The sequence below is a fragment of the Papio anubis genome, unplaced genomic scaffold (assembly GCF_008728515.1).
Source record: "Papio anubis isolate 15944 unplaced genomic scaffold, Panubis1.0 scaffold271, whole genome shotgun sequence".
NCBI classification, from domain to species: Eukaryota; Metazoa; Chordata; class Mammalia; order Primates; family Cercopithecidae; genus Papio; species Papio anubis.
Genome location: NW_022162795.1, coordinates 40,678 through 61,921, shown reverse-complemented (window position 1 = coordinate 61,921; position 21,244 = coordinate 40,678). Strand labels below are relative to the sequence as shown.

The 21,244-nt window shown below is 52.8% G+C and overlaps 2 protein-coding genes across 7 annotated transcripts in view; both read left to right on the top strand.

Moving 5' to 3' along the window:
- Nucleotides 1–18,289, top strand: part of ZGPAT (zinc finger CCCH-type and G-patch domain containing) — a 27,084-nt gene extending 8,795 nt beyond the window's left edge. Inside the window, exons 3-7 of one of the 2 annotated variants that reach the window (XM_009215738.3) lie at nt 15,411–15,544; nt 15,780–15,911; nt 16,842–16,961; nt 17,305–17,710; nt 17,927–18,289. In XM_009215738.3, the coding sequence (XP_009214002.1) occupies nt 15,411–15,544; nt 15,780–15,911; nt 16,842–16,961; nt 17,305–17,710; nt 17,927–18,065 (931 nt within the window). In that variant the 3' untranslated portion in view covers nt 18,066–18,289. Of the gene's footprint in view, nt 1–15,410; nt 15,545–15,779; nt 15,933–16,841; nt 16,962–17,304; nt 17,711–17,926 lie in introns of both variants that reach the window. The other variant, XM_003904481.4, reaches the window with a different exon arrangement.
- Nucleotides 17,928–21,244, top strand: LIME1 (Lck interacting transmembrane adaptor 1). 5 transcript variants are annotated; one of them, XR_002515449.1, is made up of 6 exons: nt 17,928–18,333; nt 19,692–19,806; nt 19,971–20,052; nt 20,158–20,210; nt 20,331–20,647; nt 20,745–21,244. XR_002515449.1 is itself a non-coding variant. In XM_021921780.1 (6 exons), the coding sequence occupies exons 1-6, from the start codon at nt 18,087–18,089 to the stop codon at nt 21,105–21,107; spliced, it is 1,212 nt and encodes a 403-aa protein (XP_021777472.1). In that variant the 5' UTR covers nt 18,066–18,086; the 3' UTR covers nt 21,108–21,241. The 5 variants fall into 5 exon arrangements, 2 of the variants coding, with proteins under 2 accessions (XP_021777472.1, XP_009213996.1); XM_021921780.1 differs by having other exon boundaries at nt 18,066–18,333; nt 20,123–20,210; nt 20,745–21,241; XR_001891719.2 differs by lacking the exon at nt 17,928–18,333 and adding an exon at nt 18,415–18,874.

The window sequence follows — 21,244 nt, the reverse complement described above, 5'->3', positions numbered from 1 at the left end:
AGTAATAGCTCCACTTTCTCTCTTGATTTTAGCAATTTGAGTCATCTCTTTTTTTTTTTTTTTTTTGAGATGGAATCTCACTGTGTCACCCAGACTGGAGTGCAGTGGCATGATCTTGGCTCACTGCAACCTCTGCCTCCCAGGTTCAAGCAATTCTGCCTTAGCCTCCCGAGTAGCAGTGATTACAGGCATGAGTCACCATTCCCAGCTAGTTTTGTTTTGTTTTTTGTTTTCTGTTTTGTTTTGTTTTGTTTTTTTTTTTTTGAGATGGAGTCTCTTTCTGTCTCCCAGGCTGGAGTGCAGTGGTGCAATCTCGCTCATTGCAACCTCCGCTCCCTGGATTCCAGCAATTCTCCTGCCTCAGCCTCCCGAGTAGCTGGAACTATAGGTGTCACCACCATGCCCAGCTGATATTTGTATTTTTAGTAGAGACGGGATTTCACCATGTTGGCTAGGCTGATCTTGGACTCCCTACCTCAGGTGATCTGCCCACCTCGGCCTCCCAAAGTGCTGGGATTACAGGCATGAGCCACCACGCATGGCCTGTTTTTTCTTCTTGGTCAGTTTTTCTAAAGATTTGTCAATTTTGTTGATCTTTTTTGTTGCTGATCTCTATTGTTTTCCCATTTTGTTTCATTTATTTCCATTTTAACCTTTGCTTCCTTTTTTCTGCTGGTTTGGGTTTAATTTGCTCTTCTTTTCCCTAATTCTTTAAGGTGCGTCGTTAAGTTATTGATTTGAGATGTCTCTTTTTTCTTCTCTTTTTTTTTTTTTTTTTTTTTGCTGTTGAGACGGAGTCTCCCTCTGTCACCCAGACTGGAGGGCAGTGGCGTGATCTCAGCTCACTGCAGCCTCTGCCTCCCGGGTTCACACCATTCTCCTACCTCAGCCTCCCAAGTAGATGTTTCTTGGCCAAGGTGTTTCTTTTTGAATGTAAGCATTTACTGCTACAGATTTCCCTCTAAACACTGCTTTCACTGCATTCCATAGACTTTTTGTTTGTTGTTGTTTTGTTTTTTTGTTGCTGTTTTGTTGTTTGAGACAGTCTCACTTTGTTGCTGTTCGGAGAGCAGTGAAGTGATCATAGCTCACTGTGTAGCCTTGAACTCCTGGACTCAACCAGTCCTCCTGCCTCAGCCTCCCAAGTAACTGCGACTACAGGTGTACACCACTGCACCTAACTAATTTCTTTTATAAGTTTTTACAGAGGCCAGGCACAGTGGCTCACACCTGTAATCCCAGCACTTTGGGAGGAGGAGGCAGGCAGATCACCTGAGGTCAGGAGTTGGAGACCAGCCTGGCCAACATGATGAAACCCTGTCTCTACTAAAAGTACAAAAATTAACTAGGCATGGTGGCTCATGCCTGTAATCTCAGCTACTCAGGAGGCTGAGGCAGGAAAATCGCTTCAATCCGGGAGGCGGAGGTTGCAGGGAGCTGAGATTATGCCACTGCACTCCAGCCTGGGTGACGAGGTGACAAGAGCGAGACTCTGTCTCAAAAAAAAGAAAAAAAGAAAAGGCCAGGCACAGTGGCTCATGCCTGTAATCCCAGCACTTTGGGAGGCTGAGGCGGGTGGATCACCTGAGGTCAGGAGTTGGAGACCAGCCTGGCCAACATGATGAAACCCTGTCTCTACTAAAAATACAAAAATTAGCCGGGCGTGGTGGCGGGCGCTTGTAATCCCAGCTACTCAGGAGGCTGAGGCAGGAGAATCACTTGAACCTGGGAGGCAGAAGTTACAGTGAGCCGGGATCACGCCATTGCGCTCCAGCCTGGGTGACGAGCAAAATTCTATCTCAAAAAAAGAAGAAAAAAAAAAGTTTTTTCAGAGACAGGGTTTCACTTTGTTACCCAGGCTGGTGTCAGACTCCTGACTTCAAGCAGTCCTACTGCGTCGACCTCCCAAAGTGCTGAGATTATCGGCATGAGCCACTGCACCCTGCCACCTGGCTGTTTTGTTCTGTTGTATTTCCATTTTCATTGATCTCAAGATATCCTAATCTCCCTTTTGTTTTTTTGTTCGACTCATCGGTTATTCAAGAGTATCTTTATTTCTGCATATTTGTAAATTTTCCAAAAAAAAAAAATTTTTTTTTTTTTTTGAGAAAGAGTCTTGCTCTATCACCCAGGCTAGAGAATAGTGGTGCACAATCTTGCCTTACTGCAACCTCTGCCTCCCAGGTTCAAGTGATGCTCCCACCTCAGCCTTCCCAGTAGCTGGGATTACCAGCACGTGCCACCACATCTGGCTAATTTTTATATTTTAGTCTTACTATGTTGGTCAGACTGGTCTTGAATTCCTGACCTCAGGTGATCTGCCTGCCTTGGCCTCCTGAAGTGCTAGGATTACAGGCGTGCACCACCATCCCCCGCCCCCCAATTTTGTTTTTTTTAATAGAAGGTGTCACTGTTGCCCAGGCTGGTCTTGAACTCCTGAGCTCAAGCAATCATCCCTCCTTGGCCTCCCAAGGTGCTGAGGTTACAGGTGTGAGCCACAGTGCCTGGCCTTCTTTCAAGACTTTAAAAATGTCATCTCGGCCAGGCGCAGTGGCTCACGCCTGTAATCCCAGCACTTTGGGAGGCCAAGGTGGGCGGATCACGAGGTCAGGAGATCGAGACCACCCTGGCTAACATGGTGAAACCCCGTCTCTACTAAAAATAGAAACAATTAGCCAGGTGTGGGCTGGGCACAGTGGCTCATGCCTGTAATCCCAGCACTTTGGGAGACTGAGGTGGGCGGATCACGAGTTCAGGAGATCGAGACCACGGTGAAACCCCATCTCTACTAAAAAATACAAAAAATTAGCTGAGTGTGGTGGTGGGCGCCTGTAGTCCCAGCTACTCAAGAGGCTGAGGCGGGAGAATGGCATGAACCCGGGAGGCGGAGCTTGCAGTGAGCCGAGATCACCATGGTACTCCAGCCTGGGCGACAGAGCAAGACTCCGTCTCAAAAAAAAAAAAAAATGTCATCTCACTGCCTTCTGGCCCAGTAGTGTCTGATGAGAAATTGATTGTTAATCTTACCGAGGAACATTTGTACACTGACTGTTCACTTCTCTCTTGCTGTTCTAGGAAATTCTCTGTCTTTGGGTTTCAGCAGTTTGACTGTAATGTATCAGTGTGGATCTCCGAATTTATAAGCTACTTGGAGTTCATTGGACTTACTGGATGTGTAGATTCATGCCTTTCATTAAATTTGAAAAGTTTCAGCTACTATTCTTGGCATCTTGAAATATTAGTTTTGTTTCTTCCTGTCTGTTCGCCGCTTCTGAAACTTGCGTCATGCACGCGTTGGCGTGCCTCATGGTGTCACACAGGTCCCTTGGGCTCTGGGCATTTTTCTTACTTCTTTTTTCTTTCTGCTCCTCATTTGGGTAAATTCAGCTGACCAGTCCTCAAGTTCACTGTTTCTTTCTTCTTCCTTCTCAAATCTGCTGTTGAAGCTTCTGGTGAAATTTTCACTATAGTTATTGTGTTTTTTAGCTCCAAAATTTCTATTTGGTTTCTTTCTATAAAATTACCATTTTACTAATATTCTCTATTTGGTTAGACATGGTTCTTTTGCTTTCCTTTAGTTCATTATCCATGGTTTCCTTTATTTTTAAATTTATTTTTTTTTAGTTATTAATTTTTTTTTTGAAATGGAGTTTTACTCTTATCACCCAGGCTGGCGTGCAATGGCACAATCTCAGCTCACTGCAACCTCCGCCTCCTGGGTTCAAGCGATTCTCCTGCCTCAGCCTCCCAAGTAGCTGGGATTATAGGCATGTGCCACCCACCTAATTTTTGGTATTTTTAGTAGAAACTGGGTTTCACCACGTTGGCCAGGCTGGTTTCGAATTGCTAACCTCAGGTGATCTGCCCGCCTCGGCCTCCCAAAATGCAGGGATTACAGATGTGAGCCACTGCACCCAGCCTCTTTTTTAAGTATATTTAAGATAATTGATTTTTTTGTCTAGTCATTCAAATGTCTAGGCTTCTTCAGGAATAGTTCCTATTAATTCCTTTTTTTTAAAATTTTTTTTTAATTTTTAATTTTAATTTTTATTTATTATTATTATTTTTTGAGATGGAGTCTCTCTCTATAGCCCAGGCTGGAGTGCAATGGCTTGATCTTGGCTCACTGCAACCTCTGCCTCCTGGCTTCAAGCGATTTTCCTGCCTCAGCCTCCTGAGTAGCTGGGACTATAGGTGCGTGCCACCGCACCTGGCTAATTTTTTGTATTTTTAGTAGAGACATGGTTTTGCCATGTTAGCCAGAATGGTCTCAATCTCCTGACCTCATGATCCTCCTGCCTTGGCCTCCCAAAGTGCTGGAATTACAGGTGTGAGCCACCGTGCCCGACCTGTTTTTTGTGTGTGTGTGACAAAGTCTCCCTCTGTCACCCAGGCTGTAGTGGTGTGTAGTTGTGCAGTGGCACAACCCCGGCACACTGCAGCCTTAACCGTCCAGGCGTAAGTGATTCTCCCACCTTAGTCTCCTGAGTAGCTAGAACTACAAGCATGTGCCACCATGCCTGGTTGGTTGTGTTGTTGTTACTGTTTTAGAGACAGGGTCTTCTCCGACTGGTCTGGAACTCCTGGGCTCAAGCAGTCATCCCACCTTGGCCTCCCAAGGTGGTGAGATTACAGGTGTGAGCCACTGCACTCGGCCTGTTAATTTCTTTATTTCCGGTGAATGGGCCACACTTTCTTGTTCTTTGCACGCCTTGTAATTTTTTACTGAAACCTGCACAATTTGAAGATGATAGTGTGGTTACTTTGAAAATCGGATCCTCCGCCCTCTGCAGGGTTTATTGTTGCTGTTTGCTGTGGATTGTCGTTTCTCATTTGTTTAGTTACTTTCCTGACCTTTTTAAATAAAGACTGTATTCCGTCAGCGGTGCTTGTTTCTGTTCTGTTAGGTTAGTGGTTAGCTTGTGCTTTGAAAGAGATTTCTTTCAATGTCTATTGGCAAAAGGATAAAGAGACTGGGCACGGTGGCTCACACCTGTAATGCTAGGACTTTGGGAAGTTGGAGGCGGGTGGATCACTTGAGGTCAGGAGTTTAAGACCAGCCTAGCCAATATGGTGAAACTCTGTCTCTACTAAAAATAGAAAAATTAATCGGGCATGGTGGCATCCACCTATAGTCCCAGCTACTGGGAAGACTGAGGCAGGAGAATCGCTTGAACCCAGGACGTGGAGGTTGCAGTGAGCCAAGATGGCACCACTGCACTCCAGCCTGGGCAACAGAGTGAGACTCCGTCTCAAAAAAAAAAAAAGAAAAAAGGATACAGAGCATCTTCCATCCTTTCCAGGTTGCCTCTGTACAGGGGCGAGTCCTTCAGTGCCCGCCAGGCTGTTCACGGCTCTTCCTCACCCTTTACTTCTCGCTCACATGGAGCCTAAGGGTGAGCCAGAGGTGAAAGCTGGGGGCCGCCTGAGGTGTTTCTGAGCACCTGTCGCCCCCGCTGTGTGCATGGCGTTCTGGATTTCCAAGCATGAACAGGAGCTTTCCAAAGCCCTTAGACCTTCATGTCGCTCTTCCCAGCCTCTTCCTTCCTAGACTTTTCTGTCCACTCTTTGCCCATCTGTTGTTGTCCCTGCTCCTGCAACTTCAGGTCGTACCTGCCTTTAAATGCCTTCAGGCCGGGCGCGGTGGCTCACACCTGTTATCCCAGCACTTTGGGAGGCCAAGGCGGGTGGATTGCTTGAGGTCAGGAGTTTGAGACCAGCCTGGCCAACATGGTGAAATCCCGTCTCTAGTAAAAATACAAAAATGAGCTGGGTGTGGTGGTGGGTGCCTGTAATCCCAGCTACTTGGGAGACTGAAGCAGGAGAATTGCTTGAGCCTGGAAGGCGGAGGTTGCAGTGAGCTGAGATCATACCACTGCACTCTGGCCTGGGCGACAGAGTGAAACTCCATCTCAAAAAAAAAAAAAAAAAAGCCTTCAATAGCACCACCCTGGAGGCTGCCCCAGCCCTGAGAGAGTTTGAGGGGGTGAAACAAAGGCAAGCCCTTCAGGGAGATACTAGAAAGGTCCAAATGCATAAGCATGATTCCTTGAGAAAAGCTCTGTGTCATCCCTTCTGACACCAGCAAGCCACAGCAGAAACGCAGGTTGCCTTCCTCGTGGCCACATGTGAGCTGGTAGTAGTGGCCAAGCAGAAATACCCCAGCTGTCCTGAAATTTAGCAGGGTCTTACTTCATTGAGCAGTCATCTGGTTCGTAGACACCGGAGTTCCAGAAGAGTTTATTGTGAGGTTTTGACAGTTTAATAGAAAAAAGTTTATTGTGACAGTTTTGACAGCTGAACAGAAAAAGGTTTTTTGTGACCGTTTTGACAGCAGAATAGTTGCTTTGCTGGAGAGACAGATCCTTGAGCTGCCGACACCATCATTTGAGTGATATCCAGCTCTGTTGCTGAATTTTTAGCTATGCTGTTTTAAGTTATTTTCTTAGTGGTTGCTCTAGAGATGACAATGTGCGTCTTTAACTTACCACAATGTATTTCAGATTATTACTGACTTAACACTTAAAGGATAGCAATTTTTGTGTGTGTGTGTGTATTTCACTTCTGTCACCCAGACTAGAGTGCAATGGTGCGATCTCAGCTCGCTGCAACCTCCGCCTCCCGGGTTCAAGCAATTCTCCTGCCTCAGCCTCCCAAGTAGCTGGGATTACAGGTGCGTGCCACCACGCCCGGCTAATTTTGTATTTTTAGTAGAGACAGGGTTTCACCATGTTGGCCAGGGTGGTCTCGAACTCCTGACCTCGTGATCTGCCCACCTTGGCCTCCCAAAGTGCTGGGATTACAGGTGTGAGCAACTGCGCCGGGCCTAAGTATGGCGACGTGTCTGTAACATGGATCTACATCATGGATCTATGTCGTACTATGACATAGTTCCCCTCCATTTTCCTATAGCACCATCCCAACCTCCCTTTTCCTCTGACCTAGTTCCATCCTCCCTTCTCCTCTGACATAGCTCCATCCTCCCTTCTCCTCTCACATAGCTCCATTCCCTCTTCTCCTTCATGCATTATTGCCATATATACATTTATGTATGTTATAGCTTCAGCTCTTCAGTGTTGTAATTATTGCTTCCAAAGTATTTTGAAAGAAGTTGCCTGGAGGTAGTAGCTTATGCCTTTAACCCCAGCACTTTGCAGGGCTGAGGTGGGCAGGTCGCCTGAGCCAGAGAGTTGGAGACCAGCCTGGGCAACATCTCTACGAAACCCCATCTCTACCAAAAGTACACAAAATCAACCTGGTGTGGTGGCGTGTGCCTGCAGTCCTAGCTCTTTGGGGGAGGATCCCAGCTAAAGTGGGAAGATCGCTTGAGCCTGGGAAGTCAAGGCTGCAGTGAGCTGAGATTGTGCCACTGCTCTCCAGCCGGGTGCAGAGCTTATCTCAAAAAAGAAGAAAAGGGGCTGGGAACGGTGGCTCACGTCTGTCATCCCCCGCACTGTGGGAGGCCGAGGCGGGCGTATCGCCTGAGGTCAGAAGTTTAAGACCAGCTTGGCCAACATGGTGAAACCCGTCTCTACTAAAAATACAAAAAGTAGCCGGGCGTGGTGGCGGGCGTCTGTAATCCCAGCTACTCGGGAGGCTGAGGCAAGACAATCACTTGAACCCGGGAAGCGGAGGTTGCAGTGAGCTGAGATCACACCATTGCATTCCAGCCTAGGCGACAGAGTGAGACTCTGCCTTAAAAAAATAAAAAGAAAAGAAAAGAAATTAAAATCTGGACACCGTGGTTCATGCCTGTAATTCCAAAGCCTTGGGAGGCTGAGGCAAGAGGATCACTTGAGGCCAGGAGTTCAACACCAGCCTGGGCAACATAGCGAGACCCCATCTCTATTTTAAAAAGAAAGAAATTAAAAGAGAAAAAAGTATACTTGTAGGTTTTTGTATCCCCCATATTTTACCATTTTTGTTGCCCCTTTTTCTTTCCTGTGAATTTGAGTTACTGTCTAGTGCCATTTCCTTTTACTCTTGACGAACTTCATGTAGATTTTTTTTTTTTTTTTTTTTTTTGAGGCAAAGTCTCACTGTGTTGCCCAGGCTGGAGTGCAATAGTGTGGTCTCAGATCACTACAACCTCCACCTCCCGGGTTCAAGCAATTCTCCAGCCTCAGCCTCCTGAGTAGCTGAGACTGCAGGCACCTGCCACCACACCCAGCTAATTTTTTTGGTATTTTCAGTAGAGACAGGGTTTCACCATGTTGGCCAGGCTAGTGTTGAACTGATCTCAGGTGATCCGCCTGCCTCTGCCTCCCAAAGTACTGGGATTACAGTTGTGAGCCACTGCACCCAGCCTGGATAATTTTTAATGATTTTTTTTCTTCTGCTATCTCAAATCTGCTGTTGAGTACATCTAATTAATTTTTTTTTTTTTTTTGGAGTCCGAGTCTCGCTCTATCACCCAGGCTGGAGTACAATGGAATGATCTCAGTTTACTGCAACCTCCACCTCTCGGGTTCAAGCGATTCTCCTGCCTCACCCTCCCAAGTAGCTGGGTTTGTAGGTGTCCACCACCATGCCCAGCTAATTTTTTTTTTTTTTAGTAGAGGCAGGGTTTTACCATGTTGGCCAGGCTGGTCTCAAACCCCTGACCTCAGGTGATCCGCCCGCCTTGGCCTCTCAAAATGCTGGGATTACAGGCATGAGCCACTGCGTCCAGCCTTGTATTTTTTTTTAATAGGTTTTTTGTTTGTTTGTTTTTGAGACAGAGTCTTGCTGTCGCCCAGGCTGGAGTGCAGTGGTGCAGTCTCGGCTCACTGCAACCTCCGCCTCCCAGGCTCAAGCGATTCTTGTGCCTCAGCCTCCCCAGTAACTGGGACTACAGGTGCCCTCCACCACACCTGGCTAAATAATTTTTGTAGTTTTAGTAGAGACAGGATTTCACCATGTTGGCCAGGCTGGTCTTGAACTCCTGACTTCAGGTGATCCGCCGGCCTTGGCCTCCCAAAGTCTAGGGATTAGAGGCTTGAGCCACCGCTCCTGACCATGGCTTTAGTTTTTAGAGTAGTTTTAGGTTCATAACATAATTGAGTGGAGGATACAGAGATTTCACATATACCCCGACCCCCACACAATCACAACAGCCCCTCCCCACAACACCGTCATGCTCCTCACCAGACTGGTGTGTTTATTACAGTCCAAAAGCCTACATTGACCCATCATTGTCACCCAAGGTCCATCGTTTACATTAGGGTTGACTCTTGGTGGTGTACACTCTGTGGGTTTTGACACCTGTGTAATGACAGGCATCTACTCTTGTGGTATCAGACAGAGAAGCTGCACCACCTTACCCCTTCTCTGTACTCTACCTGTTCATCTGCCCTCCCCACTACAGTCAGTAAAAATTTCCTTTCAGTCATTGTCTTTTTTTTTTTTTGAGACGGAGTCTCGCTCTGTCGCCCAGGCTGGAGTGCAGTGGTGCGATCTCGGCTCACTGCAAGCTCTGCCTCCCGGGTTCACGCCATTCTCCCGCCTCAGCCTCCTGAGTAGCTGGGACTACAGGCGCCCGCCACCTCGCCCGGCTAGTTTTTTGTATTTTTAGTAGAGACGGGGTTTCACCGTGTTAGCCAGGATGGTCTCGATCTCCTGACCTCATGGTCTGCCTGCCTCAGCCTCCCAAAGTGCTGGGATTACAGGCGTGAGCCACCGTGCCCAGCCTCCATTTGATTTATTTTATATCATTTCTTTTTTAAGATTCCCTAGGCTGGGTGCGGTGGCTCACGCCTGTAATCCCAGCACTTTGGGAGGCCGAGGTGGGTGGATTACCTGAGGTCAGGAGTTTGAGACCAGCCTGGCCAACATAGTGAAACCCCATCTTTACTAAAAATACAAAAGTTAGCTGGGCGTGGTAGCTCACACCTGTAGTCCCAGCTATTCCGGAGGCTGAGGCCTGAGAATAGCTTGAACTTGGGAGGTGGTAGTGAGCTGAGATGATGCCACTGCACTCCAGCCTGGTTGACAGAGTAGGACTTGGTCTCAAAAAAAAAAAAAAAAGAAAAAGGATTCCCTATTTCCTAAATCATTGTCATCATATTTTCATTTAACTCTTTGAACATACTTATAGTAGCTGCTTTGAAGTCTTTGCTAAATTCAACATCTGGGCCCACTCAGAGTCAGATTATACCACTGCTTTTTTTCCTAAATATGGATCATGATTTCCTGTTTACCTGTCTTATAATTTTTTTTTGTCAAAAGTGGATATTTCAGATGATCTGTGTCTGGATTCGGAGTTGTTTTCCTGAGTCTTGTGTTCTGTTTGTTTTAGTTAAGTTGTTTGGACTTAAACTGCAATACCTGCCCACCCAGTCCTGTAGCCTCTGATATCTCTGCTCAGATTTTTAAATTCTTTTTTTTTTTTTTTTTTTTTTGAGTTAGAGTCTTGTTCTGTTGCCCAGGCTGGAGTACACTGGTGCCATCTCAGCTCACTGCAGCCTCCACCTCCCAAGTTCAACTGATTCTCCTGCCTCAGCCTCCCGAGTAGCTGGGATTACAGATGCGTGCCACCACGCCTGGCTAATTTTTTGTATTTTTAGTAGAGATGCGGTTTAACCATGTTAGCCAGGATGGTCTCAATCTCCTGACCTCATGATCCGCTTGCCTCGGCCTCCCAAAGTGCTGGGATTACAGGCGTGAGCCACCGCACGCGGCCTTAAATTCTATTTTTTACTCTGGCTTCCTAGCAATTGCTTCTGTGTTCGCATATGGTAGTGGTCAGCCATTGATTTGGGCAAGAGGGTATGTCACACACTCCTAATCCAAAGGCTCCCCACCACCCTGTGGGGTTTCAGAGCACGCTAGGAGTTCAGCCAGCTCCTCTCTCTTCGCTTTCACTTTCCCCTGGCCTCTCTTGGAGCTCCCAACACCTGCAGTGGTTTCCTCAAGAGCCAGGCCCTTCTTGGGAGAGCTGAGCCCTTCTGTGGCTCTCTGATTTTCAGAGTCTTCCTGTTAAGTATCTGGCTGGCCCAGTGCTCACTCCAGCTGGGATCACAACCCCAGATGATCAGGGCTGTCAGTTTTCTTTGTGTTTATCGAGTCACCACTTTTAACTACGAGGTCTGGGTTTTGCCTTCTGTCCCACATCCACCTCTGCTGGTGTTGGGTTTTGCAGCCAGCCCTGACCTGGTAAAACACTCAGGTTTGCTGACTCAGGAGTAGGAGCCAGTGGCAGCCCCAGGTGCAAAGGCTGCAGACTTCCCAGTGTTCTGACCCAAGGCCCAGCGTTTTTCAAGAAGGATCTCTTCTCAGTGAGTTCTCAGCTTGGGTCAGTTTCCCGAACTCTGAAAAGTTCTGAATCAGTGAGTTTTGATAATTTTGTCTAGTTTTAGATGTTTTTTTGAGACTGAGTTTCACTTCGTCACCCAGGCTGAAGTGCAGTGGTGTGATCTCAGCTCACTGCAACGTCCGCCTTTTGGGTTCAAGTGATTCTCCTGCCTCGGCCTCCCGAGCAGCTATAATTATAGGTGTGCGCCATTACACCTGGCTCATTTTCAAATTTTTGGTAGAAGCAGGGTTTCACCATGTTGGCCAGGCTGGTCTCAAACTCCTGACCTCAAGTGATCCACCCACCTCAGCCTCCCAAAGTGCTGGGATTACAGGTGTGAGCCACCGCGCCCGGCCTAGATTCGGTTCAGCGAACTCTCTACTTGGGTGTGGCTGAAACTCAGAAGCTTCTTTTAGTTTTAGATGTTGGTTGTTTTCAGGGTTAAGTCTCTACGTACTCTGGAGTGTATTTCTGTCAATGCTGTGAGGCAAGTTGGGACCTTTAATGATCTTTAATGTATGAAAACCCAGTTTTTAATTTTCTCTTATGAAATCCGGGGTCTTTCCCCCCACACCCCACCTGCGATTCTCTTATGAAATCCAAGGTCTTTCCCCCAACACCTCCCACCTGTATGCATTCTCCCGCACTTCAATTCCATTCTCTCATGAAATCCAAGGTCTTTCCCCCAACACCCCACCTGCGATTCTCCCCGCACCCCACCTGCGATTCTCTTATGAAATCCGTGGTCTTTCTCCCCACACCCCATCTGTGATGCTTCCTCTGCACACGAGGCTTTCTGTAAGAGTGGGGGCTCTCCCTGGGGGCTCTCCTTTGCTCCATTGATCAATTTGCCTATTCTTTTGGTTTTCAGTTAACTTCATGGATATGCCATTAACTCAGCTACTCTCCATGGTTAGAAATTTAGGTTATTTCCAAGTTTTTCATATTTGGTTAAGTCTTTACATGCATTCTCCTTAACAGTCATGTCGCTGAGGCGGAAGGATTACATGAGCCCAGGAGTTCAAGACCAGCCTGGCCAACATGGCAAGACCTTGTCTCAACCAAAAAATTCAAAAATTAGCTGGCATGGTGACACACTCCTCTGGTCCCAACCACGTGGGAGGCTGAGGCACGAGGATTGTTTGAGCCCAGGAGGTGGAGGTTGCAGTGAGCGCACCATGCGCTTCAGCCTGGGCAAGACAGCAAGGCTCTACTGCACACAAAAAAATCATAGAAGCACTTTCTGGGTTAAAGAGTTTACCAATTTCAAGGCTTTTAATATTGTCAAATATTCTAGAAGAGGTTTGATTAATTGATGGTATGGGTGTGTTGAAGGGGCGTATTTAATTGAATTCACTCTGGGTTTAGCCCTTTCTTTTTGAATGTGTTCTGTTTCCCTGCAGCCAGTCTCTGCTGTAGTGCATTTGAGGCCCAGTCCTGTAGCCCCTGGTTCTCCCTGGTCATTGGCAGGGCGCTGTGTGCCTGAGAGCAGTAGGCATGAGGAGGAACTGCCCAAAATCCTAGCCTGGGGAGGTGTGCGAGGCCACCTTTGTCTACCCATGAGACAAACTCCCTGTCCCACCTCCCTCTGCTCCACCCACCCGTTCCCACTGGAAACAGCCCTGGCTGCATGTCGTGGGCTGAAGGCCTGTCCTCAGTTGCTCTTGTTTGGTTTTTTTGGAGACAGTCTCACTCTGTCGTCCAGGCTGGAGTGTGGTGGCACAATCTCGGCTCACTGCAACCTCCGCCTCCTGGGTTCAAGTGATTCTTGTGCCTCAGCCTCCCGAGTAGGTGGGATTACAGGCACGGGCCACTACGCCCGGCTAATTTTTGTATTTTTAGTAGAGACGAGTTTCTCCACGTTGGTCAGGCTGGTCTTGAACTCCTGACCTCGTGATCCACCCGCCTCGGCCTCCCAAAGTGCTGGAATTACAGGCGTGAGCCACCGCGCCCGGCCGCTCAGTTGCTTTTGTGGGGTTAAAAGAAACTTCCTTTTGAAACGATGGCACGGCAGCAGTGGATGGCGGTTAGTTTTTCATGTCTTTATTTGGCAAAGTTGAAGATTGCGCTCCTGTCTGTCCCCACGTTTCCTTTTCATTCTCTCTCTCTGTGTCTTGGTTTTGGTTTTAATTTTACTGGTTCACTGATATCTGAAAGTCAAGGCACCGCTATTTCATAAGCAGGTTCTCCTAGTGTGGGGGAGGACTCAGTCATAGGAGCACATGCACACCCCCAACACCTCTGCCTTGATGAACTGGCGCTGTGGCTTCCCTGTGCGCAGAGTGAGACCGAGCTGCTGTCGCGGCCGCCACATCCGGGGATCCAGCAGGCGATGGGGATCGCCGACAGGGTATATTCTTCTGGAGCAGCCAAGTCCATCCTGAGAGAAAACGCGGCGTCTGTGTGTGATGTGAGACCGGCGTGCATGTGCATACGTAAAGCGTACAGCAGGTCCCTTTGCGTGAGTGCGTGCGTGACCTGTGTAAAAGACAGCATTACGTGTGCACAGGCACAGGCCATCCCTTGGGGTGCGTGATGATCCATGCGTGCACAGCATTACCGTGCACAGCAGGTCCTCAGGTGGGTGGTGAGGATCCCAGGTGCACATGCGGCATACTGCGTAAAGCGCATTGAGGCCATCCCGGCGTGATCGCGGCATGTGCGCACAGCATTAACGTGCAGCGTACAGTATCCGTGGCAGGAGACCGCTGCAGGCATGCGCATCATCGCAGGGCCAGGCAGGCCCTTTGTGTGTGGTGAGACTCAGGTACATGTGCATACGTGTAAAGCAATTGCTGGGTCCTTTGGGTGTGTGGACTGCATGTGTGCATAAAGGCATGTGTAGTGTAATAGTAGGCCCATGTGAGTGTGTGAGAGACTGTGTGTGCATGTGCATACGTGTGTAAAGTGTACAGTTGACCCTTGGTGTGTGTGTGTGTGAGACTGTGTGTCTGTGTATGTGTGCATGTGCATACATGTGTAAAGTGTACAGTAGGCCCTTTGTGAGAGAGACTGTGTGTGTGCATGTGCATACGTGTGTAAAGTGTACAGTTGGCCCTTGGTATCCGCGGGTTCCATAACCATCAATTCAACCAATCTCCAGTCGAAAATAATTGGGGAAGAAAAGGATGGCTGCGTCTGTACACTGTATAATAACTATTTACATGGTGTTTACATTGTATCAGGTACTGCAAGTACTCTAGGGATGATTTAAAGTATATGGGAGGATGTGCATAGGTTGTATGCAAATACTGTGTCATTGTATCTAAGGGACTTGAGCATCCTTGGGTTTTAGTGTCCACAGGGGGTTTCCTACGGATACCAAGAGACTACTGTATGTGTGTGTGCAAGTGTGAGTGTGCATACATGTATGTGCATATGTGCATGTATGTGCATGTCATGTGTGTGCATGTATGTGCATATGTGCGTGTGTGTGCATGTGTGTATATGCGTGTATGGGTGTATATGTTAGTGCATGTGACAGTCTGCGTGTGTGCGCATGTGTGTGGGTGACTGCATGTGTGGGTGAGGGCACGTTTGTGCGCGTGTGTGCATGTGTGTGCTCGTGTCGGTGAGTGCATGTGCACGTGTGTGTGAGAGGGCGTGTGTGTGCACGCATGTGTGTGGGTGAGAGTGCATGTGCACGTGTGTGTGCGCGCATGTGCGTGGGTGAGAGGGTGCTTGTGTATATCCATGTATGACTGCATATGTATTTGCATGAGTGTGTGAGTACATGTTTATAAATGAGGGTCTCTGTATGTGTATGACTACATGTGTATGTTATATGCATGTGTGTATGTGTGTACATGTGTATGTGTGTGCATGCGTATATGTGTATGTGTGTGCATGCGAGTGTAGTGTATGTGTATGTGTGTATATGCACGTGTGTACATGTGTATATGCATGTGTGCGCCTGTGTGTATGTACGTGTATGCATGTGTTAGTGCGTGTGCATGTGTGTAACAGTATGTGTACATGTGTGTATGTGCATGTATGTGTATATGTGTGCGTGTGTGTGTATACATGCATGTGTCTGGCTCCCTCAGGACAGTGCCCAGGTGGATGGGTCAGTGCTCCTGGGTTTATTTGCCCCTGGTGGCCCATGTCTGAGCCCTGCCCCCTATGGCTCTGTCTGCAGGTTCTCCCATGGGCAGGTGGTCTCTCTGGATGAGCTGCGCCCCTTCCAGGACCCAGACCTGAGCTCCCTGCAGGCCGGCTCTGCGTGTCTGGCCAAGCACCAGGATGGCCTCTGGCATGCGGCGCGCATCACCGGTGAGGCTGGCCGTGGAGGCCTCCCGGGAACACCCTCCCAGGCTCCACACGTGTTATTACTGCGTGGCTGCTCCCTGCCTCCTTTGGGATGAGTGTTGGGACTCTGGCTCTGGGCCCAAAATGAGCACATCCACCCTCAGCCTCTGCCCTGCCTTGCTCCTGATGTCCAGGGTGGTTCCCCATCAGTGGCACCTGCTGTCAAGGATGCTGACCTGCAGCTTGTCTCTGCCTCTAGATGTGGACAATGGCTACTACACAGTCAAGTTTGACTCGCTGCTGCTGAGGGAGGCCGTGGTGGAGGGGGACGGCATCCTGCCCCCACTGCGCACAGAGGCCACAGAGTCCGACTCAGACAGCGATGGCACAGGTGACTCCAGCTATGCCAGAGGTATGGCAGCAGCTGTGGAACCCAGGAGCCAGGAAGGTGGGGTCACCCTGAGAGGCTCCTGGCTTTTGAGGGCACCGACCATCTAACCAAACTATTGGAGAGAGTGGCCACAGCGAGGGCGCCAGCCGTGCCTGGGGAGGCCGTGTGGGGCAGGGGTACAGGAGTGCGAGTGAAGGGCCGGGGTAGATCCATGGTGGCCTTTGTCTTCAAGGAGCATGGGTACAACAGCTACAGTCTCACTGATGGGAGGCCACGGTCATGGCTGTGGCCATGGGAGAGGAGGCGCCCGCAGTTGCCAAGGAAGTCACAGAAAATGAACAACTGATGAGGCCTGGAGTGCAAGAGGGGCAGCTCCTCTGCGTGGCTTCTCAAACTTGGGACCTGGGTGCCTGGTGGATCCTGGCAGACAGAGGTTGTGTCCAGACAGCCAGAGTGGAAGCTTCGGGAATGGGAACTAGTGGCCGGTGGCCAGCTCTCCAGAGGGGTGTGTGTATATGCGGGAGGTCACCTGACCCAAGCATGGTGGGCTGAGTCCAGGAGGGGTCTGCATGTTGGAGGTGTACCCAGGGATCAGTGATGGTGGTTTCTGAAGCCCCAAGTCCCTGGTGAAGGAGGACCAAACCAAGGACTCTGTGAGGGCAGGTGAGGAGCTCACGGCCTTGCGAAGGTGGAGAAGGGCAAGGGCAGGAGAGGGCTGTGGAGGAGGTGCCCCGGTGCAGGAGGCCGTGGGGACTGCCATGCACTCTACCTGGTGTCACATGCCCACAGCAGCCTCAGTGACAGAGCACGGAGCCCCAGAGGTGGGGTGTTGGGGCTCTGCCCAGGATCTGAGCTCATTGGTCAGAGCCCAGGTCACCATGCATAGTCCTCTGCCCTGGCCGGCCACTGCCCTCTGTCCTTCTCTTGCAGTGGTGGGGTCGGACACTGTGGACTCCGGGACCTGCAGCTCTGCCTTTGCCGGCTGGGAGGTGCACACGCGAGGCATAGGCTCCAGACTCCTCACCAAGATGGGCTACGAGTTTGGCAAGGGTGAGTACAAGCAGCCCTGGAGAAGTGGGCAGAGGCTGCAGCATAGCCCAGGTCCCGCAGCCATCAGGTTCCCCGGGGGTCCCGCAGCCATCAGGTTCCCAGCGTCCGGCAGCCATCAGGTTCCCCGGGGGTCCTGCAGCCATCAGGTTCCCAGCGTCCGGCAGCCATCAGGTTCCCGGGGGTCCCTCAGCCATCAGGTTCCCAGCGTCCGGCAGCCATCAGGTTCCGGGGGTCCCGCAGCCATCAGGTTCCCGGGGGTCCCGCAGCCGTCACGTTCCCGGGGGTCCCGCAGCCGTCACGTTCCCAGCGTCCGGCAGCCACAGCACTGCCGTTCCTGTCTCAGGTTTGGGCCGACACGCAGATGGCCGGGTGGAGCCCATCCATGCTGTAGTGTTGCCACGAGGGAAGTCGCTGGACCAGTGTGTGGAGACACTGCAGAAGCGGACCAGGGTTGGCAAGGCTGGCACCAACAAGCCCCCCAGGTGCCGGGGAAGAGGGGCCCGGCCTGGGGGCCGCCCACCCCCTCGGAATGTGTTTGACTTCCTCAATGAAAAGCTGCAAGGCCAGGCTCCTGGGGCCCTAGAGGCCGGGGCAGCCACGGCGGGGAGGAGGAGCAAGGACATGTACCATGCCAGCAAGAGCGCCAAGCGGGCGCTGAGCCTGCGGCTCTTCCAGACCGAGGAGAAGATCGAGCGAACCCAGCGGGACATCAGGAGCATCCAGGAGGCTCTCACCCGCAACGCTGGCCGGTAGGCGTGGGGCCCGGCTCAGGGCAGAGGGAAACCCAGGGTGGCCCTGCCCCCAGGACACCTGCGGGAGGTCACCTGACCCAAGCATGTCACGCTGAGTCCAGGAGGGGTCTGCATGTTGGAGGACAGGCAGTGGGCACACGGGCAGTGGACATGGCAGCCTGGGGCTGGCGGCATGGCCGGGGACCCCACACTGACTGGTGAGCCTCTCTGCAGGCATAGTGTGGCGTCAGCCCAGCTGCAGGAGAAGCTGGCAGGAGCCCAGCGCCAGCTGGGGCAGCTCCGGGCTCAGGAAGCAGGCCTGCAGCAGGAGCAGAGGAAAGCAGACACCCACAAGAAGATGACTGAGTTCTAGAGAACCCTGCAAGCACTATGGATGAAGTGTGGGACCCCAGCACAGGCTGCCCTCAGAAAGACCAGTGTTGCCCAAGGAGGGGCCGGCCTGCTGGCCTGGGGCATGCGGACCCTGCTGAGTGGAGACGGGGCTGCAGGGTCCTGTCTGGACACTTTCTTGCCCACCTGCCAGTGTCTTGGGCATTTCCTTGGCAAGGACATTAAAGTGATTTCATCACAGTGTCATTCAGTGGAGATCAGCTGGCTGCAGGGTCTCTGGGGAGAGAAGGGTCTGTGCAGGGCTGTGGTGAGAGGCGGGCTGGGCTGGAGGGGCCTAGGAGGCTAGCATTCTCCTTTCTGTCCCTTCTCTGTCCAAGGCAGATTGGAGGCCAGGGTGCCCGCCAGGCTGCCTGACACCCACAGATGGGTGGAGCTCAGTGCTGCTCCAGCAGGCAAGACGGGCCAGCGGGCGAGACGGGTGGGAGGACTGTGGCCCACCATGTGGGGTACTCCTGGTGAGGCAGGCAGACCTGGCCCTGTGAGTTTGGGGGTTCTGTGCCAGCTCTGCTCACGTCTTCATGTGTGGAGGGGATGTGAGTTAGGCTGTCAGAACAGTGCGGGCTCGAGGCACACACGTTTCATCTAGGCTTCGGGCGGGGCGCAGCAGGTGGGTGAGGCTGCGGTGGTGGCTGCTGCCCAGGGTGGGAGGCTCAGGGGAGGCGCTCGGCAACAGGAGCAGGAAGTGATGAGGTGGGGAGCTCAGCCGAGGGCTGCACAAAGACCTTCCTCGCCTGCCCCAGACAGAGCTGAGGACCCCTGGCCGTGGGCTTGGTAAGTGCCTGGGCAGATCCCCAAGTCTCTTGGTCCCCAAGTGCCCTCCTGGGGGGCAGCTGGGGTCTGGGAGGCCTTGGGACGTGGCTGTAGCTGGGTTAGTCGGCCGGGCTGAAACCCACCCCCTGGGTCTGGGCAGACTGGCCCCAAACTCCAGAGACCACCCCTCACCCGCCAGCCGCTGCCTCTGTGCCGCGGGATGTGCTGACTATAAGGCGTCCCCCACCCCCAGAATTCTGCTAATCCCCAAGAAGGGGACAGATCCTCTGGCAGAGACAGTGGCAGACAAGAAGAGCCAGAAGTGGGGTGGGGGTATCAGCACCCCCAGCAGCTGCTGCTGCCTGCTGACCCAGCCTCCAGCTTCTCCCAGTTCTGGGCTCTGTGGCGAGTGGCTTGGGGGCGCTCCCTGACACAGGAGACCATGTCTGGGCAGAGAGTGGCTGCAGGTGGCGTCTGTGGCCTGTGGCGCACACCCAGGGCCTCCCCCCGATGCTGGTTACAATTTGGGCTACAGTGGCCACAGCTGCCCTGCCCCTCCTTGCGGCCGTGCTGGGCGTTACCATGGTCACCTGCAGGGACACCAAGGGGCCAGGCAGAGCAGCCCTTGCTCACCTCACCTCACCGGGAGCCCCCGCCAGAAGGGAAGGTGGGCACCTCTGGGAGGAAGGGACTGCCAGGCCTTGGGGCTTCCTGTGCTGAGTCAGAGCAGGAGCGGGAGACGCAGGAGCTCCGCAGCCGCGGGAGGTGCAGATTTGGCGCTGCCAAGTGGCGTAGGTCCCCTTGGCCAGCACCCAGTGCCCCTTTCTTCTGCCCCCAGGGTCTTGGCTTCACAGGATGGGGCTGCCAGTGTCCTGGGCTCCTCCTGCCCTCTGGGTTCTAGGGTGCTGCGCTCTGCTCCTCTGGCTGTGGTCGCTGTGCACAGCCTGCCGCAGGTACGTCCATCAGCCCGGTTCTGTCTGGCGCCTTCCTGCGGCTGCCATTCAGCCCAGCGCCGGAAGGGGCTGGAGGCAGGTCCGCGTCCCCAGGTTTGTACGCGCCCCTGCACTGGGCCTTGGACCTGAGGCTGACGACCCCGCCCCCCACCTCTACCCCCAAGGCCTGAGGACGCTCTAGCCCCCAGGAAGAGGGTGCGGAGGCAGCGGGCGAGGCTGCAGGGCAGTGCGATGGGAGCGGAAGCGGTGAGTGCCAGGCTGTCCCGGGGACCAGGGCGGGGCCCGCAGGGGACCGACCAGCCTTCCTCGCCCCCAGTCCCTGCTGAGGCGGACCCACCTCTGCTCCCTCAGCAAGTCGGACACCAGACTGCACGAGCTGCACCGGGGCCCGCGCAGCAGCAGGGGTGAGCGGAGGGCGGGACGGGGGTGGCCGGGCGGGGCTTACTGTGCAGCGTGCCAACCCCTGGGTCAGACCCGCTCCTGCCCCCTGCCCCGAGTGAACTCTGCCCTGACCCCACCCCCAGCCCTGCGGCCTGCCAGCATGGATCTCCTGCGCCCACACTGGCTGGAGGTGTCCAGGGACATCACCGGACCGCAGGCAGCCCTCTCTGCCTTCCCGCACCAGGAGCTGCCCTGGGCTCTGCCGGCAGCTGCAGCCACCGCAAGGTGCGCTGGCCCCGAGGCCACCTATTCCAACGTGGGGCTGGCGGCCCTCCCCGGGGTCAGCTTGGCGGCCAGCCCTGTGGTGGCTGAGTATGCCCGCGTCCAGAAGCGCAAAGGGACCCAACGCAGTCCCCAAGAGCCACAGCTGGGGAAGGCTGAGGTGACCCCGGCCGCTCAGGTAATGTGGGCCAGGGTGGGGCACTGTGGGTAGGGCCGGCAGGTCCTCAGCAGGTTGGTGGTGCTGACCCCTCCTCGGGTTGGCTTCCTGTCTCCAGGTGGACGTCCTGTACTCCAGGGTCTGCAAGCCTAGAAGGAGGGACCCAGGACCCACCACAGACCCGCTGAACCCCAAGGGCCAGGGAGCGATTCTGGCCCTGGCGAGTGACCTGGCCTACGCGACCCTCCCGCTCAGGGCCCTGGATGCGGACAGCAGCCCCCTGGAAAACGTGTATGAGAGCATCCGGGAGCTGGGGGACCCTGCTGGCAGGAGCAGCACGTGCGGGACCCGGACGCCCCCTGCTTCCAGCTGCCCCAGCCTAGGGAGGGGCTGCAGACCCCTCCCTGCCCCGAACACTCAAGGACTTGTGCTCCGGCCTCCAGAGAGGCCCGTCCCCCGCCCCGCCCCGCCTCACAGCTGACAGCGCCAGTCCCAGGTCCCCGGGCTGCCAGCCCGTGAGGTCCGTGAGGTCCTGGCCGCTCTGACAGCCGCGGCCTCCTCGAGCTCCAGAGAAGGCCCGCGTCTAAATAAAGCGCCCTCGCAGGAGGAACGCAGCCA

Excerpts from the sequence above, each read along its gene's own strand:
- LIME1 (XM_021921780.1), top strand. The coding sequence starts at position 18,087 with ATGAAGTGTGGGACCCCAGCACAGGCTGCCCTCAGAAAGACCAGTGTT. Across the intron at positions 18,334-19,691 it reads GGGTCTCTGGGGAGAGAAGG|GGTCTTGGCTTCACAGGATG; the intron begins GTCTGTGCAGGG and ends TTCTGCCCCCAG. Across the intron at positions 20,648-20,744 it reads AGGTGACCCCGGCCGCTCAG|GTGGACGTCCTGTACTCCAG; the intron begins GTAATGTGGGCC and ends TCCTGTCTCCAG.